Source organism: Vicugna pacos, chromosome 16 (genome assembly GCF_048564905.1).
Source record: "Vicugna pacos chromosome 16, VicPac4, whole genome shotgun sequence".
In the NCBI taxonomy this organism is placed as follows: Eukaryota; Metazoa; Chordata; class Mammalia; order Artiodactyla; family Camelidae; genus Vicugna; species Vicugna pacos.
Window position 1 is genome coordinate 56,284,810 of NC_133002.1, and position 21,034 is coordinate 56,305,843.

Genomic DNA, 21,034 nt, shown 5'->3' on the forward strand with positions numbered 1-21,034 from the left:
CAAAAGGCGACGTTACATAGAAAACAAACTTACGGTTACCAAAGGGAAAAGGGGGTGGGGATTGGGATTTGCAGATACAAACTGTTGTACACAAAACAGATAAAGAACAAGGTCCTACTGTACAGCACAGGGAACTGTATTCAATAGCTTGTAATAACCTAAAATGGAAAAGGCTATGAGAAAGAATATATGTATGTATAACTGAATCGCGATGCTGTACAACAGAAATTGACACCTCCTTGTCAATCAACTCTACTTCAATAAAATAAACCAATAAATAAAAGGCACTGTTACCTCCTGTGCACCGAGCAGGTGGTTTAGAGAACACACGAGGAGGGAAAGCAGGGGGCCGGAACCAGCTCAGCCCTGCGCAGTGATGAGGGGGGCTTGGGAAGGACAGGACACCCTCCCACCACCAGGCCCAAGCCTGTCCTGTCTAACTCAGCCCAGGGTCTGCAGCAGGGAGCTTGCCTGAAAGAAGCCCAGCTCTACCTATCCGGATGGAAAGTTCACTCTCGGGGAAGAGCGGCCTGGGACCCTCGGCATCAGATTTCTTCTTCATCAACGCAGGGTCGAAGTTCAGTGCCAGGGCCGTCTGGGGGTCCTCGGCTGCACCCTGAAACGAGAAGCAGGGGCATCACTGTAACGCCTCTTCTGCCTTCCTTCCCCAGGCCCCTCCGGCTCCGAGCTGCCCAGGCAGCTGGCCAAGCTCTACCAAGAGCACCAGGGCTGGGCCAGTCCCCCAAGCCAGACCCATTCGGCGGGCTGGGCTGAGTCCTGAGGAGGACGACAAGTCTTCTGGCCGCGGAACTTTTGAGGGTGACAAAAACAGGATCTGGGGTGTCAGTGCTGATCCTGGACATGGGGGCAAAAAACACGTACAGGAAAAGAGTGGCTCGAACATCAAAACCCCACTCCATGATCCAACACCGCCCGGCAAACGGCAGGACAGACTCGGTACCCAAACTGTCAAAAGAAGTTTAACGAGCAGGCCCGCTCAACGGCAGCCTCAGTACAGGGGCCAAGGTCGGCATTTTTAGGAATTCACCATCTTCACGACTCTCATGAGATCCAAAGGGGAGGAGAACCCAACAAAAGCAGCTCCAAGGAAGGCAAACGGGAGTCATGGAGGACACTGCGTATTTGGAATTAAGCCCAGATGGCCTTACACCAACCATGTCACCCTTCTGCTTGGTCTGGAACCAGTTGTTCTGACTGTTTTTGCATTAACTACGCCGAGTCTTGATTTTGATGCCCACGTTCGTTTAACAAGTATTTTGCTGATCGCCAACTTTGTGGATACTTGTCGAACTAACAAAATTCTAGTTCTTACGCAGCCTACGTTCTAGCCAGAAGCAAACCAGCATGTCTGCCACGGGGCTGTGAGCTCCTCTTCCAGGGGCATCGCCAGGACCCCTCTGTCCCTAAGGGAAGGCGAGCAGAATCATCTCAAAGGGCAAATAAACAGCAGAGCTTTTTTTTTTTTGAGAACCAGGCAAAAATAGTTCCGAACAAACAAGTTTCCATCTAACACGTGTGTCCCTCCTAGGGGAGAGGAGAAACCGTATTAATCCAATCACAGAAATGCATCCATGTCTAAGCAGATCCTGAAACTTGGGTCAGTTCCTTTCCTGAAGGAATCTCACAAAAGTTATGCCGGCCTGTGTCTTCACACACACACACACACACACACACACCCCCCTCTTGTTTTCTCATCCTCATGTTGATCAGGAATCCGAAAGAAAACCTAATGATTCTGATACTTTATTTCATTATTTTTCTCCAACTAAATGTGAAAAATGATAACATTAACCCTTCCTCTCCTGTCTTCTCATTGGTCCCATATATCGATATTGTCCTAATAATTTATTTACAGTGTCCTCTATGATGCACTTAAAGAAGGGTCCCAACACCTCCTTTAACCCTGTTTTAAAAGGGGAAGCGGGCAGGGTAGAGCTCAGTGGTAGAGTGAATGCCTAGCATGCATGAGGTCCTGGGTTAAATTCCCAGTACTTCCATTAAACAAATAAGTAAACCCAAGTACACCCCCCTTAAAAAAATTTTTTTCATGTTAAAAAAATTAAAACAAAATAAAAATAATTTAAAAAATAATAAAAGGGGTAACAAGCCTCGGGACTCTGTTGGAGCCACCCTCGTGAAAGTTCTTAGGTCCCTCTGTAGAACCCGAGGGGCAGCAGTGTCTCACCTGCTCCGTCACTGGGAGAGGCACAAAGGGAGGCAGGCTGTCACACTGTGTCAGTCAAGGTTGACACTACAGATGGACGGATGCTGGGGACAGAAGGGACTTTGAGAAGGCCAGCCTCCCCCTCCCCCCGCCAAAATCCCCTCTAACCACCCCCAAGTGACAGCTGGTGTCTGGGCCGTGTGCTGTGGGCCACGGACCCACAGCTCTCTGTTTGTTTATAAGCTTTAATTATTTCTAATCCTACATCTCACGCTGACATCTGAGGAATCACTGCGGCAATAAAAGTCGTGTTTCACTAGAGAGGGCAATGCAGTCTGATGTTTCTTCCTTTGTCTTGCTCCCTTTTAGAATGTGATTGATGCATAACTGGCGGGTGGGGGAGAAGGATTGGGAAGGAAAACCACTTCATTACAACAAGGATGGGGTAGCATTAATAAGCTCCAAGCTGCGTCTTTGACTGGAGCCCATTCAGTCAGGTGCAGCCTGGAGAGACCCCAATTTTCATTGAGAATGGTGGTTTTCAGTTGGGGTGATTTTGCCCCCAAGGGGACATTTGGCCATGGGCATTTTTGTTTGTGGCGGTGGGGGAGAGGGGAGGGGCAGGAACCCCGTGGGTAGAGGCCAAGGATGCCACTGAACATCCCACAACGTGCAGGACAACCCACACCACAGAGAAGGACCCAGCCAAATGTCCACAGTGTTGAAGGTGAGAAACCCTGCTTTACAAAAATTCAGGATGATCACAGCCCCAGAGCTCCTCATCTTATTGGACCTGCTGGGAACACACAAGACCCTCTTCTTACTGTAAAGATAAGAATTTGGCTACTTTCTCCAGGAAGCCTTCCTGCCTTCGTGTATTTGGCAAATTTTTATTAACCATCAACTGTGTAGCAGAACCATTCTAGGTCCTGACAGTACAAAACAGCCAAGTCCCCTGTCCTCCTGGATCTTCCAGAGATGGACCATAAACTAACAATATATAATGAAATAAAGTGCCAGGTCCAGAGAACACTGAGAAGAAAAAAAAAAATCACAGCCATAGTTAATGTACTAGAATTGTTAAGTGTACTGGCTTCGAGCACTGTGCCAGGCACTTTCCTGACATCTCAGGTGTCCTCATATGCTCCAAAGCTGGAGCCCTCCTCCACACAGCACGCAGAGGGAGGGCGCTCAGAGAAGGTGGCATTTGAGCAAAGACCTGAAAGGCAGGGGAAGGAGCCACGCTGATTTCTGAAAATGGTGTTTCGTGCAACAAACTGGAAGGCAAACACACGCCACCCCTCCACCCCCACCATAGCCTTTGACCATTTTATCAATCTGTATTTTGCTGCTTGAATTGCTTTATTTCAGTGCTAGGGGTGGGGGTGTGCTAAGAAAATACTACCCCAGCTTCACATAGAAGCTGCCTTTTTTTTAATTAAAGTATAATTGATTTACAATGCTGTGTTAGTTTCTGGTGCACAGCATAGTGATTCAGTTAAATATATATATATATTCTTTTTCAGATTCTTTTTCATTATAGGTCATTACAAGATCTTGAATATAGTTCCCTATGCTGTACAGTAGGATCCTGTTGTTTATTTTATATATAGTAGTTTGTATCTGCTAATCCCAAATTCCTAATTTATCCCCCCGCCTTTCCCCTTTGGTAACCATAGGTTTGTTTTCTGTCCGTGAATCTGCTTCTGTTTTGTAAATAAGTTCACTTGTTCTCATTCTTTCAGATTCCACATACAAGTGATATCATATGATATTTGTCTTTCTCTGACTTCACTCAGTATGATTATCTCTAGGTCCATCCATGTTAACGCAAATGGCATTAAGAAACTGCCTTTTTAAAAACAGGACAAAACCCCAGCAGATCCCACTGGTAGCCACCCCGTAACTAGGCACTCGGTCTCACATTTAGGGTGAGGGCGGAGGCCAGCCGTGCAGAGTGGGAACTGGAGGGAGCACCCGCAGGGTGATGCCAGGGGCAGCTGCTATGCCCCATGCCGGGCAGTGCTCTCTCTCCGTGTGTCCCTGAGCCCAGGCACCAGCTGGCCTCCCGGGGGCTCCTTTAAGACGCCCTTCTGGCTTCCCAACATCCCCCACCCTCCACCCTCAACCAGTGATGAGGAAAACAGAGAAACATATTCCTCTAAATTTCAGGGAACAGCCTGGCAGGAGAGGCCAGCCCTGCCTTGATGGCTTTATCATAATGTCTGTGACATCGGGGTTGGGAGTTTGCGGGGCCAAGGTGGCTCCCATCCTGCAGGACTGACGCCACCCCTCGCTCTCTGGAGCCCCATCTGCTCACGGAGAAGTGAGACAGCAGGTGGAGGGCGCTCTGCATTGTTTTCTTAACCAGAGCCTTAAATAAACACAGCCTTGGCCTCTGCAGGAGCGCCCAAGACCTGCGGGGTAGGGGGTAAATTCCTTCTCGACATCCTCCCCTTTCTTTCACTTCTAAGGCTTTTTTCTTTTTCATCTCTGCAAAGCTTTTCCATCCACACCGCCTCACTCAATCTTTGCAGCCTCGCGAGGACGGCGAGGTGAGAGTGCCCGTCCAGGGCAAACATCGGACTGCTGCGAGCTGCGCCTGCCCTCCACCGCGGCCCTGGGAGCGGGCTCGGCGGCCCGTCAGCCGGCGAGTGAGTCGCTCATCCCCTGGTAGTTTCCACTGGGCTCTTGGGACTTTGGACAGTCCAGGCTTGCTGGGTCACCTTCCTGCTCTCAAATGTCAAGGTCCCCAAACGCAGGCTCCTTCCCAAGCCCCAAGTCTCCCTTTCCTTCTGTACCTCCCCTTCCTCCAGGGCTTCCTCTGCCCTCCTCCCTGCTCCCTGCCCGACCCTCCAAGTCCAGCTCGGTGCAGAGAACAGGGAGGGGGGCCGCTGGGAGGCTCCAGGTGACACCCATGCAGGACCATGGTACTTGAGATCACAGTCCGCTCGAGACTATTATTGTTGCTGTTGTTACTGTTATTAATGGTTGGGGCAAATCCCTGGTTCAGAACAAACAGAGCAACTTCCACCCACTCTGGAAAGGCTATGCCAAGAGGCAGGAGCTGGAGGAGACCCACACTTTCCAGAAGAAAAAGACAGTGAGTGGAGAGATGCGGAAAGGGGGAGGGAATAAAATGAGGGGGGAAAGAGGGGGAGGAAGAGAGAAACGCAGCCCCCCAATATGCTTTACATGGAAACAACAACAAAAAAGCTTCAAAAAATAACATGTATCTCTCCCTCCAGAAATGGAATCCAGGTGCCGTTCGTCACAGTCGGCTGTCCCCGGCACCAGGGAGACAGCCGCTGGTTGCTGAGGCTTCTCGAACCCCAAAGCAATGAGTCACAAAAGGACTCACAGCGTGGAGCGTAGCTGGCAGGACGCAGGCGTCTCTAGATGAAGTCCGCGATGACAACGAAAGCCCCCTACGCGAGGCACACGTGGACAAAGGCCAAGGGGCGCCGAAGCCCCATGGGACCCGCAGCCCCCAAAACTCAGGGCAGCCAGCTCGATGCGTCTGCCCCAAGTCCCAGCGGCAATCTTCCACGTGTTCACTTGCCTCTGGTCCTTCTCCCACTGGGATGTGTCATCGCTGTTAACAACTGTCAGGGGAGGCAAAGCAGACCAGCCTCTGGTCCTCACTTGTGGCAAGCCTGACCTTCTCGAAACCCACACACAACCCCGTATCATGTCACACCGGGCTGGGGCAGCTCGGGGATGACTCCTCGCCTCCCCGCCCCATGGAGTGCCGTCTCTTTAACTGCGGATGGTCAGCGGGTCAGAGCTCCCTGATGAAGAGCAAAGGGAAAGGTCGGAGGACTAATTGGTGACCCCTGCCAGCCACCGCCGGAGCCAGCGGGCTTTGGGCCCCATTGGTGAAGCCGTACCCCCTGGAGCTCTGTGTGGGCTCTGTCCTCTCCCCCGCACCAGCCGCTGCCTCTGTCATCCCCACTTAACCCAGACACACAGGGCGAAGCTAAATAATTGATGCCGTTTTTATTACTGAGAAATTGCAATAATAATGACACTCATAACACAATCTTAAATTATTCCACATAATGGAAAAAAAATTAAATGTCACCCCAGATCACCAGCTGGAATATGGATGATGCTTATATAATAGATGACCTTCCCTCCCCGGGTGGCCAGCACCAGCCTGCTGGTCGGTGGGGTGGTGAGGAGCTGGCTTCAAAGCCAACAGGGACACGGAGTGGCATGGACACCGAGGCAGAGGGGACAAGTCTACCTCGGACTCTAGCAGTCAGATCGTTGCCATCTTCCCTGCCTCCTTTGCCTCCATGTTCAGGGATCCTGGGTCAGAAGCCCTGAAGACAAGGAGAATGACAGTTCAAAGTCTTTGGTCCCTACTGGTCTGGGAAGCAAGGTTCCCCTTGCCTGAGTGCACTAGGACTGTACTCCAACTCAGCCTCCATCCCTCCTCCCTACAGCCACGGCACGACATCCAGCCCATGGCCAACGCGGCAGGTTTTCAAGCTTCTAAGTGTTCCACCCTTGATGCTTTTAAACTCCTGGCTGTTGAAGCTTGAACTCCCTCCTCCAGGAAGCCTTCCTGGATAAACCCAGCCTACCTAGTCTGGATTAAATATGCCTCCCTCTCTGTGCTCCCCTGTCATCCCTCACATGTTTTTGCCAACACATTTACCAAACTGCACAGTCACTTTGAGTTTCCTCGGCCATCTCAAAACCGTGAGATTCTTAAAGCAGGAGCTGTGTCTTCTGACTCTACTGTCAGCGCCCAGCATGATGTCCAGTGATCAATAACTCAATTAATTTACCAGAATGGGCGGCACTACAAAATCCCCAAAAGGAGAGAGGAAATGTTGTATAATGTAGAAGACAAAGATCCGGAGAACCACAAATTGTTTAGGCCTTGAGAGAGAAGGAAAAAGGCATTAGGGCAGAGAGGGAAAGAAACAGCCTAACAGTGTTCAAGACTTTCTAGATAAAGGCTAAAAGCACGGCTCTCCACCCACTCTCAGCTTCATTCCCCTTGATGATTGTCTGAGATACTTAGCATCCGCCCTGAGACCACGTGCGGATGGGCGGCTATCTACCCTGTGACTCTCCACCCACGGGCTCCATCTCTTCTCCCTTTCCTGGCAGAAATACTCAGAGCTGGGCAGCCCAGCTCACTCCCCCGAAGGTCCTTCCACCTTGAAGTCCAGCATCCACCCGCAAGGCCACGTCTTCCAGATGCCTCACCATCTCCTCCATGACCTTAGCCTAAAGCTTACCACATGCAACGTTAATTAAAGAATTCTAGCTATATTTACGCTATGTAAGTATGCTATTGCTCTAACTATCTTTTTAGGGACAAAACTTTCTCCTATTTCTGATGCCAAATTACTGTTCATAATCAAGCCTATTTAATCATGTAAAACAGATTTTAAAGCACGACACAGCTCTGCAAAGATACAGCTCTCCGAGATTCTACAAAGATAGCCCTCCGATGCCTCTTCCACGTAAGTGGCTCTATGCTGAGTTCCAAAGAGCTAGGTCTCCCACCAGCATGGCTAACAGAGAGATGGGACTTGGCAGTGTTTTCCAAACCATTATGTTTTCTCTTATAATTCAAAATGTAACTTTTCCTTAAAACAAGAATATAAATCTAAATAAATGCAAATACCTAAGTACAATGAGGTATTTTCTTTCTAATCCTCAATAATTATCCTGGACTTCATCCTAGATATCATTAAAATACACCTATCAAATCCATGCTGAGAAGCCTCTTCTGGCTTCTCCGAGGTTTGAGAGCTACCCACCCCCCCCCCACCTCCGCCCTGCCCCAGCTGGTCTTTCCAGGCCACTTTTCCTGACCTATACTATCCTTTTGGAGAACATCAGATCCCTCCAGAAATCTGCTGGAAGACAAGATTTCACTTCCCTGAAGAAAAATGCATGTGTATCAGACACTTATGGCTGGCGACAAAACACCCCAAAACTTGGTGGCTGAGAACATCAATCAGTTATTATTACTCATAAGTCTACAGCCAACTGGGCACTGCTACTGATCTGCCCAGACTCAGTTACTGTTGCCTGGACTCACTTGTGCATCGGTCTGTTCATGGCTCCCCCAGGAGTTGGATGGTCTGGGATGGCACGTGCACTGGCAGCCAGCAGGCTGTCAGCCAGGAAGGAGTTGGCTGACTCCTGGCCGGGAAACCTAGATTCTTCTCCACGTGGCATGTCATCCTCCAGCAAGCTAGACTGGACTCATTTACACGGTAAACTTGGGTTTCAGGAGCAGCAAGAGAAGGAAACATTCAATGTCAAGTGTTCCTCAAGCGTCTGCTCACATCATTTGCTACTGCAGCAGGTCCATGGCCAACCAGATGGAAGGGATGGATAAACCAACTGTACCTCTTGTTGGGAGGATCCAGTGTCATGCTGTCATAGTATGGATGACAACAGGGGAAGAATTTGTGGCCATTTTTGCAAACTGACACAGCACACAGGCAGAGACATATGCCATACCATGCAGCCATCTAGATGCATGGATTAAACTCATAAACTCAGTCTCGTTTGCACTAAAACAGTGCTTCTCCAATAGGGGCCTTGGGACATATTCTCAGGGTTCTGAAAGTTTCATATGAAAGTTCTTTAATTTTGTATTTTCCTTTAAACTCTAAAGGAAAATAATAACACCAACCATCCAAGTCACCAGGGTGACCTCTTGATAACCGAATCCTACCGCCGGATGTCAGTGCCTCTGTTTGCATCTGTGTTTACGATCGAGTTGGTACCACTTTCATGGTTGAGGGCTAATGGTTGAGGACAGCCTCGACGGACAGATGTTACGAGTGAGCCAAGCTCAAGCCAAACTTCTTCATGGAGCCCTGGACAGATGGGGGAGGTTTCCAAGTGGTTCTAGAACAGCAGGGGAAGAAATGACTCCACCCAGCCTCATTCCTGGGACAGAATGCTTCTCTGCAAAAGCAAAGATGAGCTTTGATCATGGCAGTCAGTACCACGGGCTCTTGGAAATGGAAACGCTGGTTTATTTTTAGCAAAACATTACCTGCCACGTCAAGGAAACGTTGTCGGTTTTGATTTGACAGATTTTGCTGTTCAAATGTGAACTGACATGCTTTGGTTTCAGGACTGTTGAAAGAGCCAAGAGCGCCAGATCTGACACGGGCCTAACTTTACACTTGTGCGTATTTCTGCGTATAAATGCGTCTACGATGGCACAGTAAAAATAGCCTGAATCAACACTGGGAATGTGTGAGTTTTATTTTAAGGTGCACACCTATGTTGAGTCAAACAGGAAAAACACTAGCTTGCAGTGCAAAACAACAGATTTCCATCCTGTGTGTTTCCCTGCGTATCAACTGTCATTCAAAATACAGCAATGTCTTCACGTGGCTAATGTTTAACGGTCCACAGTGACCTAATGATGGTTTTTCGATGCTCAAAATAGTGGAAACTGTTGAAGTCATTACCCTCCGTGCCTCCCATAGCCAAAGCAACATACTGACAGAGACACCATACACACCCCTGTGTGTGGACAAAGACATCTCCATTATTAATGACCCCTTTTGTCCTGAGCTACCCTTTCCCAGAGTTCCCTGTTCCTCGAGATGCTCTGAAAGAAAAAGGACAGGAAGTCTGAGAACGTCCTTACAGAATTAGATAAGGATGCTGAGAGATCCCACGGCAAAGAAATGGTTTTGTTTAAACCTCCCTTCCTCATACCAATTTAGCCACATACAGAACTTATTAATATTCAGCAAATGCAGCTCTAAGGAACGGTGCTCAGAGCAATTCTCTTCCGTCCCTGATGCTCAGAACATTCAGCAGAATATTCCTCCTTATACTGGAACATGATTGTATTTTACCCAGGAAAAAAAATAAAAATAAAAAAGGGTGGGTGAAGTATCTTGGCCTCAAGTATCCATCCCTTTCACAAATAAAGATCTGTTTATCCTCCTCAGAGATGAGTCAGGAGACTTTGCTGTGTGTCTGTCTCTCCCCTTGTACTCACACCAGCGAGAGATTATGAAAACCAAGAAGGCAGTTCCTTTTCTTACCCCTGTAAGTAATACTGATGATGATAATAATAATAATTTTTTTTAAAAAAACAGCCTATGATCAGGGCTAGAAAAGAAATCTCTATCACAGCACTGCTGAGGAGAAAAAACTAACGTCTAGTTTATCAATGATATCTGTAGCTTTGACAACCACAAAATCATAAAATGATTTTCCTTGACTCTAGGAAGAAGAGAGAGAGAGAAAGAGAGAGCAAGAGAGTCATCTGTAAGACAGTCACAACCCACAGAGTGAACTGATCACTCAAGAGGCCTCTTCCCTTAAAATTCTGGTGAGGAATCCGAGTACTAAAACAGTGAAACACCAGATCCAAGGTGAGCTGCGGCAGAGCAGCTGGGTCGGGTTGGAAGGAAGCATCCTTGGCATTGACCCCAATGTCACAGAAAACAACTCTGCACAAACTTTCTTGTCCATCCCACACTTAGCTTCTAACGTGCCTTCTCTTGTGTTACTGTCCTGGATCCTCGATATCTTCTTGGGATGTGGATGGACAGGTAGCATCACAACCCCTATTACAGGCTGAACTCTTCCTCCCCTCCTCTAAAATTCATATGTTGAAATGCCAAACCCCATGTCCCTGAGAATGGGGTTCTACCTGTAGATACGTAATTAAATTAAAATGAAGTCATTATACTAAAAAATAGACTTATCATATGATCCAGCAATCCCACTCCTGGGCATATACCCATAAGGTACTTTAATTCAAAAAGATACATGCACCCCTATGTTTATAGCAGCACTAATTATAATAGCCAAGACATGGAAACAACCTAAATGGCCATGGGCAGATGGCTGGATAAAGAAGTTGTGGTATATTTATACAATGGAATATTACTCAGCCATAAAAATAAAATAAAATAATGCCATTTACAGCAGCATGGATGGACCTGGAGATTATCATTCTAAGTGAAGTAAGGCAGGAAGAGAAAGAAAAATATCATATGTTATCACTTATATGTGGACCCCCCCTCAAAAAAAAACACAAATGAATTTATTTACAAAACAGACTAACAGACATAGGAAACAAACTTTTGGTAGGAAGGGATAAATTGGGAGTTCGAGATTTGCAGATTCTAACCACTATATATTAAGTAGATAAACAAGGTCCTACTGAAGAGCACAGGGAATTGTATTCAATATCTTGCAGTAACCTAAAACATAAAGAATATGAAAACAAACATATGTATGTATACGTAGGAATGAACTGTTATGCTGTATACCAGAAACTGACACAACATTGTAAACAGCGTATACTTTTAAAAAATGAAGTCATTACAATGGGATCTGATCTAACATGACTGGTGTTCTTATAAGAAGAGGCAATTCAGACACACACAGGCATGGAGAGAAGATGATGTCAAGACACGGGACAAGACGGCCATCTGCAAGCCAAGAAGGGGGGCCAGAATAGACCCTTCCCTTCCCCATCTTAGAAGGAACCAACCCTGTCGTCACCTTGATCTTGGGCTTCCAGCTTCCAGCACTGGGATGCGAGAAACGCCTGCTGTTTAAGCCACCCAGCCTGCGGTACGTTGTTAAGGCAGCCCAAGCAGACGACTCTTCCCTCCCAGTTCACATTTGCGGGAACTAAGTCATAGCAGCTAAGGACCTAACATCACACTACTGATCAGAGGCACAAGCAAGATCTGAACCCAGAACTTCTGACTCCAAATCTCACAGCTCCTCCTGCTGTGATCAACCACAAATGCACTAAGACCATGGGAGCTTCAAGAAGGAACCCCACCGATATCAACCCAAGGGGTGCGAGCAGGGGGGAGTGCACACACACTAGGTGCAGATTCGTGAGTTGTGCGCTACCATCCTCAGTGGAGAGGGCGGTCTGGGTGTGGTGTTCACACAGAGGGTGAGCGGTGCTCCTGTCTCTCGGGTCCTGGCAGAATCTCAGCGATATGGAACCAAGAACCTCAGCTTCTCTTTGTGGTGGCCCATGAAAACTCACTTCATGGGTGCAGATGGATGGAAACTAAAGCAGGATTCTATGCGGTTAAGGACCCAACTGAAAACCAGGTCTCCAAGAGAAAGATGGGGCTATGTGACTACTGTTGTTAAAGATGACCTAAAGCGAAAAGGAGGACAGCTGGTCATCAAAAGGAACAGGGATGCTCTCAGGACCATGCTGGGGGCCCCCACACCATCAGACACCCAGAGGAAGAAGCACCCACTCCAACAGACCAGAGGGGAAAGATCCGCACCCAGCTGAGATGTCAGGACAGCTTCCATGTCTGTCTCCCAAACCACTTCAGGCAAAGCACGACTCTGCCCACAGTCCACTGGGGAGAGGCCTGCGAGGACAGGGGAACGGGGGGCAGGACGCTGACGGGGCCCTGGGGTGTGGGGAGGACTTTACAGCACCATCCCTGCCCCGCATCCTCACAGTCAATGCCTCCATCCATTCCTCATCCTCGGCCCCTGCTCAGAGCCAGCAGCCCCCTCAACAGCATCGCATCTCCACGGGCCCTTGACCACCAGGCTCCGAAACCTCAAACCCTTTCTGGAAATAGTCTTTCTGACTCCGGATAATTGCTGCCTCCCAGGCTGACACACACAGCTTCCGAAATGGAACTGTTGACCATGGTACACGGCCCAAATGAAGCCGGCTGGAGAAGATGGAATTGGGGGCTGGTGAGTGACTCTAAGGAGGGCAGGAAGGGGAGGGGGAGACTCTAGAAGAAGGTGTAAATCCCTATGCATTTTTATGCTAAAGAGCCTGTAAATGACAGGCAAACCACTTCAAAAGCAAAGCTGCAGCTTTGAAGAACACGCTTGATTTTTTTTTTAATGGGGCTTTATCCACAGCGTTACTCTGCTTAGAGCAGAATTAAATATTCAGCTTATCTGGGCTTGATGAGGGCTTGGCAGCTGAGAAGGCACTGAGCAGCTTGCTTCTAAGGAATGTATTTTTCTGCTTCCTGCCCCGGGTGAGGGGCCCAGCATCTTCCCCTCTTCTCTCTTTTCCAAGCCTCAGTTCTAGAGCAGACAACCAAGCTGAGACACACAGCCAGCCTGTGTGAGGTCTCTGGTGCTGTGCAACAAGTCACCCCAAATTTAGTGCTGAAAGCAATATTCACTTATCTCTCAGCCTCCACGATTCGAGGATCCAGACTGAGTCCTTTGCTCAATCTCACCAGGATGAAATCAGGATCACGGCCGGCCAGGGCTGCCATCTCACATGAGGCTCTTGTCCAAGTGAGCTGGTTGTTGGGAAGAGCCCCTCGCACCTAGACACCAACCTCAGGTCCTTGCCACACAGACCCTACTGTAGGTAATTCACAGCATGGCTGTTGGCTTCTTCAAGGCCAGCAGGAGACGCTGTCTCCCTTCATATCCCTCTGACCTCAAGCAGGGCCCAGTCCCTATTTTAAGGGATTGACTGATTAGGTCAGGCCCACCCAGGATCACCTCCCTACTGATGAACCCCAAATTAACCGACAGATAATCTGAGCAGTAACCCAGTGGGAGGGAAATCCCATTGAGGGGAGGGGATCTTATGATGTGCACGCCAGAGGGTGCAACTCTTAGGGGCTATCTCAGAATTCCACTGATCACAATCCCTGTAGTACAAAAAGAACTCTTTTTAACACCTCTATCACCCTGAGATTTCTAAGGTCTAAATTTTCCCTTAGATGACTAAATTGGAAGCCATACATTATGGACAAGACGTAATGTTCTACCAATTCTCTGCAGCACAAACTCTCCATCAAAGCCCCAACCTCACAGGACAAATCCAGTGTCTTCCATCTCATCAATAAACCGTGGCAAGGTGGCTGCATGTTCCGGAAGTTCTGCCAGACAGAGGCTTCAGCTCAGCCATCACAGGGCAGAGACAGATCTGCAGTGGACACAGGTTCAACTCATCCACTAGGCATAGAAAGTGTGGTGCCTGGTACCCATTTTTAGGGGCCCCTGAAAAGATTTTAATTTCTTTTAAAATAAGAAGAAAAAGTGGATAATAATGAACATATAATAATGACTATGGATTATAACACCTGGACTATATTCCTCTTTATACCAACATAGCTGTAACATAATTTTTCATCTTTTTTTTTTTTTTTTTGGTGGAGGAAGAGGCCCGCAGAGACAAAAGTTCCTGCGGCCGCTGAAATTCCAAAGTGGGCCTGGCAGCGGTGCCCTTCAAGGCACATGTCGGTTTTCCTTGCACTGCTCCAGGGTGATTCCAGAGGGCACCTGAGTCTGTCTCAGAAAGAGGACTCAGTCAAGCCCGGGGTCCTAGAGCACGGACCTCTGGGCTAAGTGAATTAACAGTGCCAAGCAACAAATCAGGATAGTTTCCGGGCCAGCTCAGGACAGAGCTGATATGCTAATTAGTCGGATGGGAACAAATTAGCCCGAAGTTAAAAACACAGGATTAACAGGGCCATGTTTGGTCCCTGGATGAGCTCCGTCGTTTTGCTGGAGCCCATGGTGGTGCTGGACTCCTAAAACCCGTCAGCCAACTCATGGCTGGGAGCAGAAGGCCTCCAGGGGATGTGAGGCAATTTATATCCTTCTCAAACGCCAGGAAATGGGCATAAGACTCTTTGTGATCAACAATGTCCATAGGATCATCGTCTTATTTGAAAAAGAAACAGCAAGGAGAGCTGGTCCCTCGGTGTTTGGAGGTGGGACTTAGTGGGCTCCTTGGGCACTAGTATGAAAGAGGGGTAAGAAACACCAACAGGAGCTGGAGGAAAGAAAGGATGGGAAGATGCCAAGATGGACAAAAGCATGAGGGAGAAGGAGGAGTTTGGTGAATGAGGAGGGAAAATCGGATGGGGGACAACAGAAAGAAGCAAAGAGAGGCAGGGTTGTCCTGTTCCCCCCACCCCCACCCCCACCGAAGACCTGCGACACTGAAACAGAAAGGAAGCTCTGTTATTAACATGTTTCAACTCCTGTTGCGTAAAACAAGGGGATTCAGACTGGATAGTTCCCCAAGGCCTCTTCTACACGCAACTATCTATAAATCTACAAATTTCTAGTTCCAGAGACATTAACTCTCAACTCCATGGAAGGGAGAACCCCACCAACCACTCCTCCTCGTAACTTTCCAAGCCATTTATACGGCGCACCTGGAGTAAAAAGTCCCGGCTGCAAGGTGGGACTTCATCCCCGATGGATCAGGGTGAGAAGCCCAGCAGGGGACGAGACTGGCAGAGGACAGACACCCCAGATCTGCAAGGGCATCCATCTGAGTGGGTGGCACCTCTCAGAGCAGAGGGAAGCAGGGCCACCATTTCTCAGGTAGAGAGTCCTCGTGGGACTAGCACATGCAGTGGGTCCTCAAGAGGAAGAATGCTCACCTCTTCTGAGAATGGATCCCCCGACCCCAGCCTCGAGGTGGGGCCTGACCAGAGAAAAATGCGCCCCCCCACCCCCACCTCCCACTGCACAAGCCAGCCCAGACCCTTTCAGGCCAGGGCGTTCCTCCCATGAGGATCATCTGTAGAAAACAACTCCCTCCGCACCACACAGGGAAGCAGGGAAGCTGAGGAAATATCCACACACGAACGGCGTGAACGTTCTGATGGGGAGAGTATATTCAGAAATCCATGGACCTGCTACAGTGCGACACTATACCTTTTTACTATAGAGAAAGCACCCGCCGAGATGAACATGCACCATCAAGCGTGCGTGCGTGCGTGCGTCCGTGTGTGTTGGTTGGAAAACCCAGGAACATAAGATGGCAGAAGTCCTAAAACTGGCCTCCACGTCAGAGTGCCCCCCTGGGAAGGAAGCCAAAGGACTGATGTGTCCACTGGGGGAGGCGGCCTAATTAAGCAAAGAAAAATCACAAGCACCCCTTCTCAAACTAGAAAAAGAATCCATCACGGAAAGCTCAGCCAGAGGAAAGAGCCTTCTGCAAAAAAACACAAAAGCATCAGAAGCGAAAGGTCCTGAGTGCTTTTCTCCATCACGCAGCCGCAGCTAGACCAACATATGAGGCATATGCGCTCTTACACCTTCGGAATGGGTGCAGAAGGCCAGCGAGTCAGCCTCGGATTAACAGGAGAGCTGGCTGGAGAGACAGTCATTGTCAGGATACGATGGATCAATGAGAGAGGTTAATATCCAGGGTTAACTGCATCCCGGTCCTTGGACCACACATCTAAGGAGAGCGCTTTCCTCGGCCTGCTGGGTTCTTTTCCACCTGCAATTGTTTGTTGCTGTTGCCTCCACGTGGGCAACTAAGAGCATTCAGACCCCCTCTTTCCCACCTTCCTCCTTCTCCTGGCAGCCTCATCCCTCATCTAACCTGCAATGTCCTCCTGCGTGTCTGCAGGGGAATGAGGAGAAAAGATTAACGTGTTCCCCAGGGAAACTGGAAAGCGGTACCAGAATTTGGGAGTAGGAGCAAATGCCTATCTGGAAAATTAGCTGTTGCCCAAGAAACCCCATGAGCTCCAGCGGTAAGCAGGAAGGGAAGGTGTCTTTATTGAATTTAGAAGGGTGTCCCTCTGAAGGTAAACACTGAGAGCCCGAGGCTCAGTGCAGGAAACAGCTTGGACCGATCATTGCAAACTGACTGCTTGATGGTTTTTGTCTCTTTTTACCCCCATTTCTAAGACGAGGACAATCGAGTGGAGAGAAGTAGGTGGGAGTCTTAAGGGCCCCAGGCCGCACATTAAGGTCACATGGGAGGAAATGACAAACGCGCTGTCGGATCCCCCAGCCACCTGGATGGCAGCCCACCTGCCTCCACCCAAAGCCTGGCCTGTGGGAGCAGGTGGGTGGGTGGAGCCAAGGGCCACATGACATCCATAGAGGCCCCGCCTTCTACCCACACCTGCCTGTGCTTTTGGTTCCAGGCAGCTGGCAATCAGCTCCAGGACCTCCCACCACGCGCATGGAGAAAGGCCTGAGGACAGAGGCGTGGAGTTGACCCATACTGAGTGAGAAAAGTGCAGTGTGAGAGAGCACTGCTCCAAGTCTCAGCCTCGGAATATTCTACACACACGCTAAGGATGCAGCCCTGGCCTCACAAAGAGTTACCTAAAGGGGAAAAAAAGCCCTTTATTTTTTTGGCTGACTTCCCAAGCTAGGGTTGTTCTGGCCCGTCACCATCCCCTTCTGGAGTCTGGAGGCTGGGGCTCCCCCATCGGAAATGCACAGCTCACCCATCAGCATCACGGTGGGAAGCCAGGGCCGCAGAGGAGGAGGCTGAAGCATCCTGGGTTCCTTGAGCACAGGTTGCTCTTCCCAAGTCTGGGACACATTCCCCCCACTTACAGAGCTGTCCTCAGGGAGCGTGACTTCAGACAAGTCCCACAGCAGACTCAACTAGAGCCCAAACACCAGGGCCCCAGCCTATAGGAAGGATGGGAGAACTGGCTGAGTCCTGGAGGGGGAAGGTAGGAAGAAAACAGCCAAACTCAGGGGGGATCCTGAATTGGGAAAGGGGGGTAGGGTGGGAGGAAGAGAAGATGCAATGCATTTTAACTGCACCACTGCTGGGGACAAAGCACAGGGCATCTCCACAGCCCAGAGCACCAGCCAGGGAGCCCTGAGACATAACACACCTCTCTCTCTTCCTCGTCCTCGTCCTCCTCCTCTTCGCTCTCTCATACACACACATACACACACGCACCTCTGTATTTCCTATGGGTATTTTCAAGACCTGTGTATAAATACACAGAAAACAGTCTGGAAGAAGACACACCAAACTCACCTCCCCGGTTACACTGAGAACAGACGGTGATCAAAGAACCACAGACAATGGTCTTCTCTTTAATATTTTAAGAAAGTCTCAAAGCCCACAGGGCATATGTGACACATAAGAGACCACAGTGAGGTGAGTTCATCCCAGAGTCTCATCACCTCTGGAACATTCTCCCCAAGCCTGGCTTTCCAGCTGCTGGGGCAAAGCGTCCCTCTCCGAGGACTGAATCCTCCTGCAGAAGTCTGGGGGCGGGTCCCCTGGGGGAAAGGGGAGGGGGCACCAGCTCACCGCCCTACATCCGGGCCTTCCCAGTATCCACAGAGCGCTTATCTTTTGCCCAAATAACTCTTAAAAGCCCTCAAACCATTTAGCCCTTCCACTTTCAACAGTTTAAAAGGCAAAAAAACAAACAAACAAAGACGTAGGGAAAAGAATCACTAAATAAGCAGGGTCCTTTGTGGGGCTGGAGAAGTGATTTCAGCTGAGTACACTCCCTCCGCACTCCCAAAGACTCCTCTCTCCCTAAAAAAGGAATTAAAAATTTCCCTCTGAACCAGGAACTAGGTGCCTAGCCTGCAACTTCCTGTTCTTCGTGGTCGCAACTTTCTCACCTTTACATTTGCAATACTGTTGATCTAGGCTAAGACGTGAGTTTATCTCAGGTGACAAGCCGTGCATCAGAAGCAACAGCCCCCAGGAGCCAGCTACATCGCACTAATACGGGATTTCCCTTTTATGCCTGAAACAAAGAAAACCCTGAGCAGGTGGGTTGTTGAATTGCCAGAGAGGCAGGGAAAAGAGGCCGCTAATAAGACAAAATATATAACAGACCCCATCAGCTTAATATCTGCATGAAAAATCCAGCTTTGACATCTTGCTGAGGGCGAACTCGCTGATGAGAATTAAGTCAGCTGTAATACACCAGGATTTGCCCCGGAAGGCTCTCATCCTATGCCTATTAAAAGGGCGACTGGGGGATTAGCTAAGAGAACGGCAATCTGGGGCGGAGTGGTGGGGCCTGTGAGTCAAAGAACCATGAGTCCTGGGGTCACACTGGGCTTCTAACCTCCCCAGGCGGGGAGAGGAAGCTTCCGCATAAAAGCAAAAGCAAAGGAGAATAATGCCACTTGCCCCAACGTGGGTGGACCTAGAGACTGTCATTCTAAGTGAAGGAAGCCAGAAAGAGAAAGAAAAATACCATATGAGATCGCTCATATGTGGAATCTTAAAAAAAAAAAAAAAGAAAGAAAGAAAAGATAAAAGAGGACACTAATGAACTCATCTACAAAACAGAAACAGACTTGAAGACATAGTAAACAATCTTATGGTTACAAGGGGAAAGGGGGTGGGAAGGGATAAATTGGGGAGTTTGAGATTTGTAAATGTTAGCCAGTATATATAAAAATAGGTTTAAAAAAACAAGTTTATTCTATATAGCACAAGGAACTATCTTGTAATATCTTATAATAACCTTTAATGAAAAAATATGAAAATGAATATACGCATGTATACGCATGACTGGGACATTGTGCTGTACACCAGAAATGGACACGTTGTAACTGACTGAACTTCAGTTAAAAAAAAAAAAAAGGCAAAGGAGAGGACCCGAGGAAACTCATCTCTCCTGGAAGGACTGGGCAAGCTCCCCTCGGGGGACTCAGTGGTCCCCACCTGCCTCTCCCGTGCGCAGGACACAGGCTGACCGTCAGCAGAACCTCCCTGGTGCTGCTGGATGATGTAACTGCGGGGCTGATCATCCCGCCTCTGGATCACCCAGACCTCTTGTTTTCTGGCATTCTGTGCTTTTTTGGTCAATCCTGGCTTACCCAAGAGTGAGGTGGGAGAAGGGGGTAGATAAAACAGTGAAGGCTCACTTCCTACGGTTACCTCTTACGACAGATTTGGGAATGGTGGAGAGCTTGGGTTAAAATGAGATTTTTGGTAGCCAGGTACCTCTAGGATCTGCCTACAGAAATAATCAAGGTCTGTAGTCACCGTCCCTCAGCACGCACACGCACACACACAAACACACACACACACACACACACACCACACACACTCATTTTTCTCTCTAACTCTGAAAAGTCTGTTTATTTCTCAGGTGGCATGAAAGCAGCTCTGGGTTGCCTGTTCAGCTCTGCCTCCCACAGGAAATGGCACAATGCCCCCGGTTTTAATGAAAATCGCAGCCGTTTATTCCCAAACCCCTCCTGACTGAGAATGTTTTCTTCTATTTTCCATCCAGACGGAGAGCAAACATAAAAATCACGGGAGTGAGGCCGCTATCGGCCCTTGTGATCAATAACAGCGCTTCAAGAAAGTTTGGCTCCAAAAGGAGCAGAGAACAAACATGTGATGATGCCGAGCAGCTCTGGTCCACCCCGGCCTGGGGCAGAGTGTGAGGACCGCACCTGTGGGTCCAACTCTTCCTTCCCCAGAAGGGGGACCCCCCACCACCACCACCGAGGAGGACTGCTGTTAGGAGCCCAGGGCTCCCTGAATGGGCTTCCCCAGCCCAGGATAACTGGCCACCCAACACCTGAGCGGGTTTGTTGTTTGTTTAGTTAAAGAAGGGATGCTGAGGGAGGTGGAGCGGCCACAGACCTCCAACGGAGCCATTTGGGGAGACAAGATTTTATCTACTGGGCATCTGTGGTTCGCAAAGAGGAGCTGAAATTCCGATTCTGGAACGTGCAGACCCAAGGTCGCTTCCCACCTGCTGGGACGTGAGTTTCCCTCTAGAGTGAGAATAAAGACATTTAAACAACGAATGTAGCGGGACACCTGGCATGTGATAATCTCTCAATTAGTATTAGCTGTGACTAGCATCCACATCACTGCCATTACACGAAATACTCTTACTGGGGCTGTCTTGGCAGTGGAAACAACAAGGGAGGGGAAAGAAAACAAGACTCGATGTCGTCGTCACAAAATTTCAATCACTCGGATCTAAGTGAGCGTATGAAAGCATAGCCCATAGAGCAGAGATACTTTGCGGTTATCAGTACCATCGCTTTCTCCCTGCACCACGGATGATGGCCACCTTGGCCTGTCACTTGAGGAGAGAGAAAAGTGAGAATCAGTACGTGGAAGGAGGT

The 21,034-nt window shown here is 48.9% G+C and overlaps 1 protein-coding gene across 22 annotated transcripts in view; it reads right to left on the reverse strand.

Moving 5' to 3' along the window:
* Positions 1 to 21,034, reverse strand: part of SLC39A11 (solute carrier family 39 member 11) — a 348,535-nt gene that overhangs the window by 193,832 nt on the left and 133,669 nt on the right. For 19 of the 22 annotated variants that reach the window (XM_072939515.1, XM_072939516.1, XM_031685688.2 and 16 more), the window contains one exon: positions 472 to 616. In XM_072939515.1, the coding sequence (XP_072795616.1) occupies positions 472 to 616 (145 nt within the window). The remainder of the gene's footprint in view (positions 1 to 471; positions 617 to 21,034) is intronic. The other 3 variants (XM_072939510.1, XM_072939507.1, XM_006199349.4) reach the window with 1 other exon arrangement.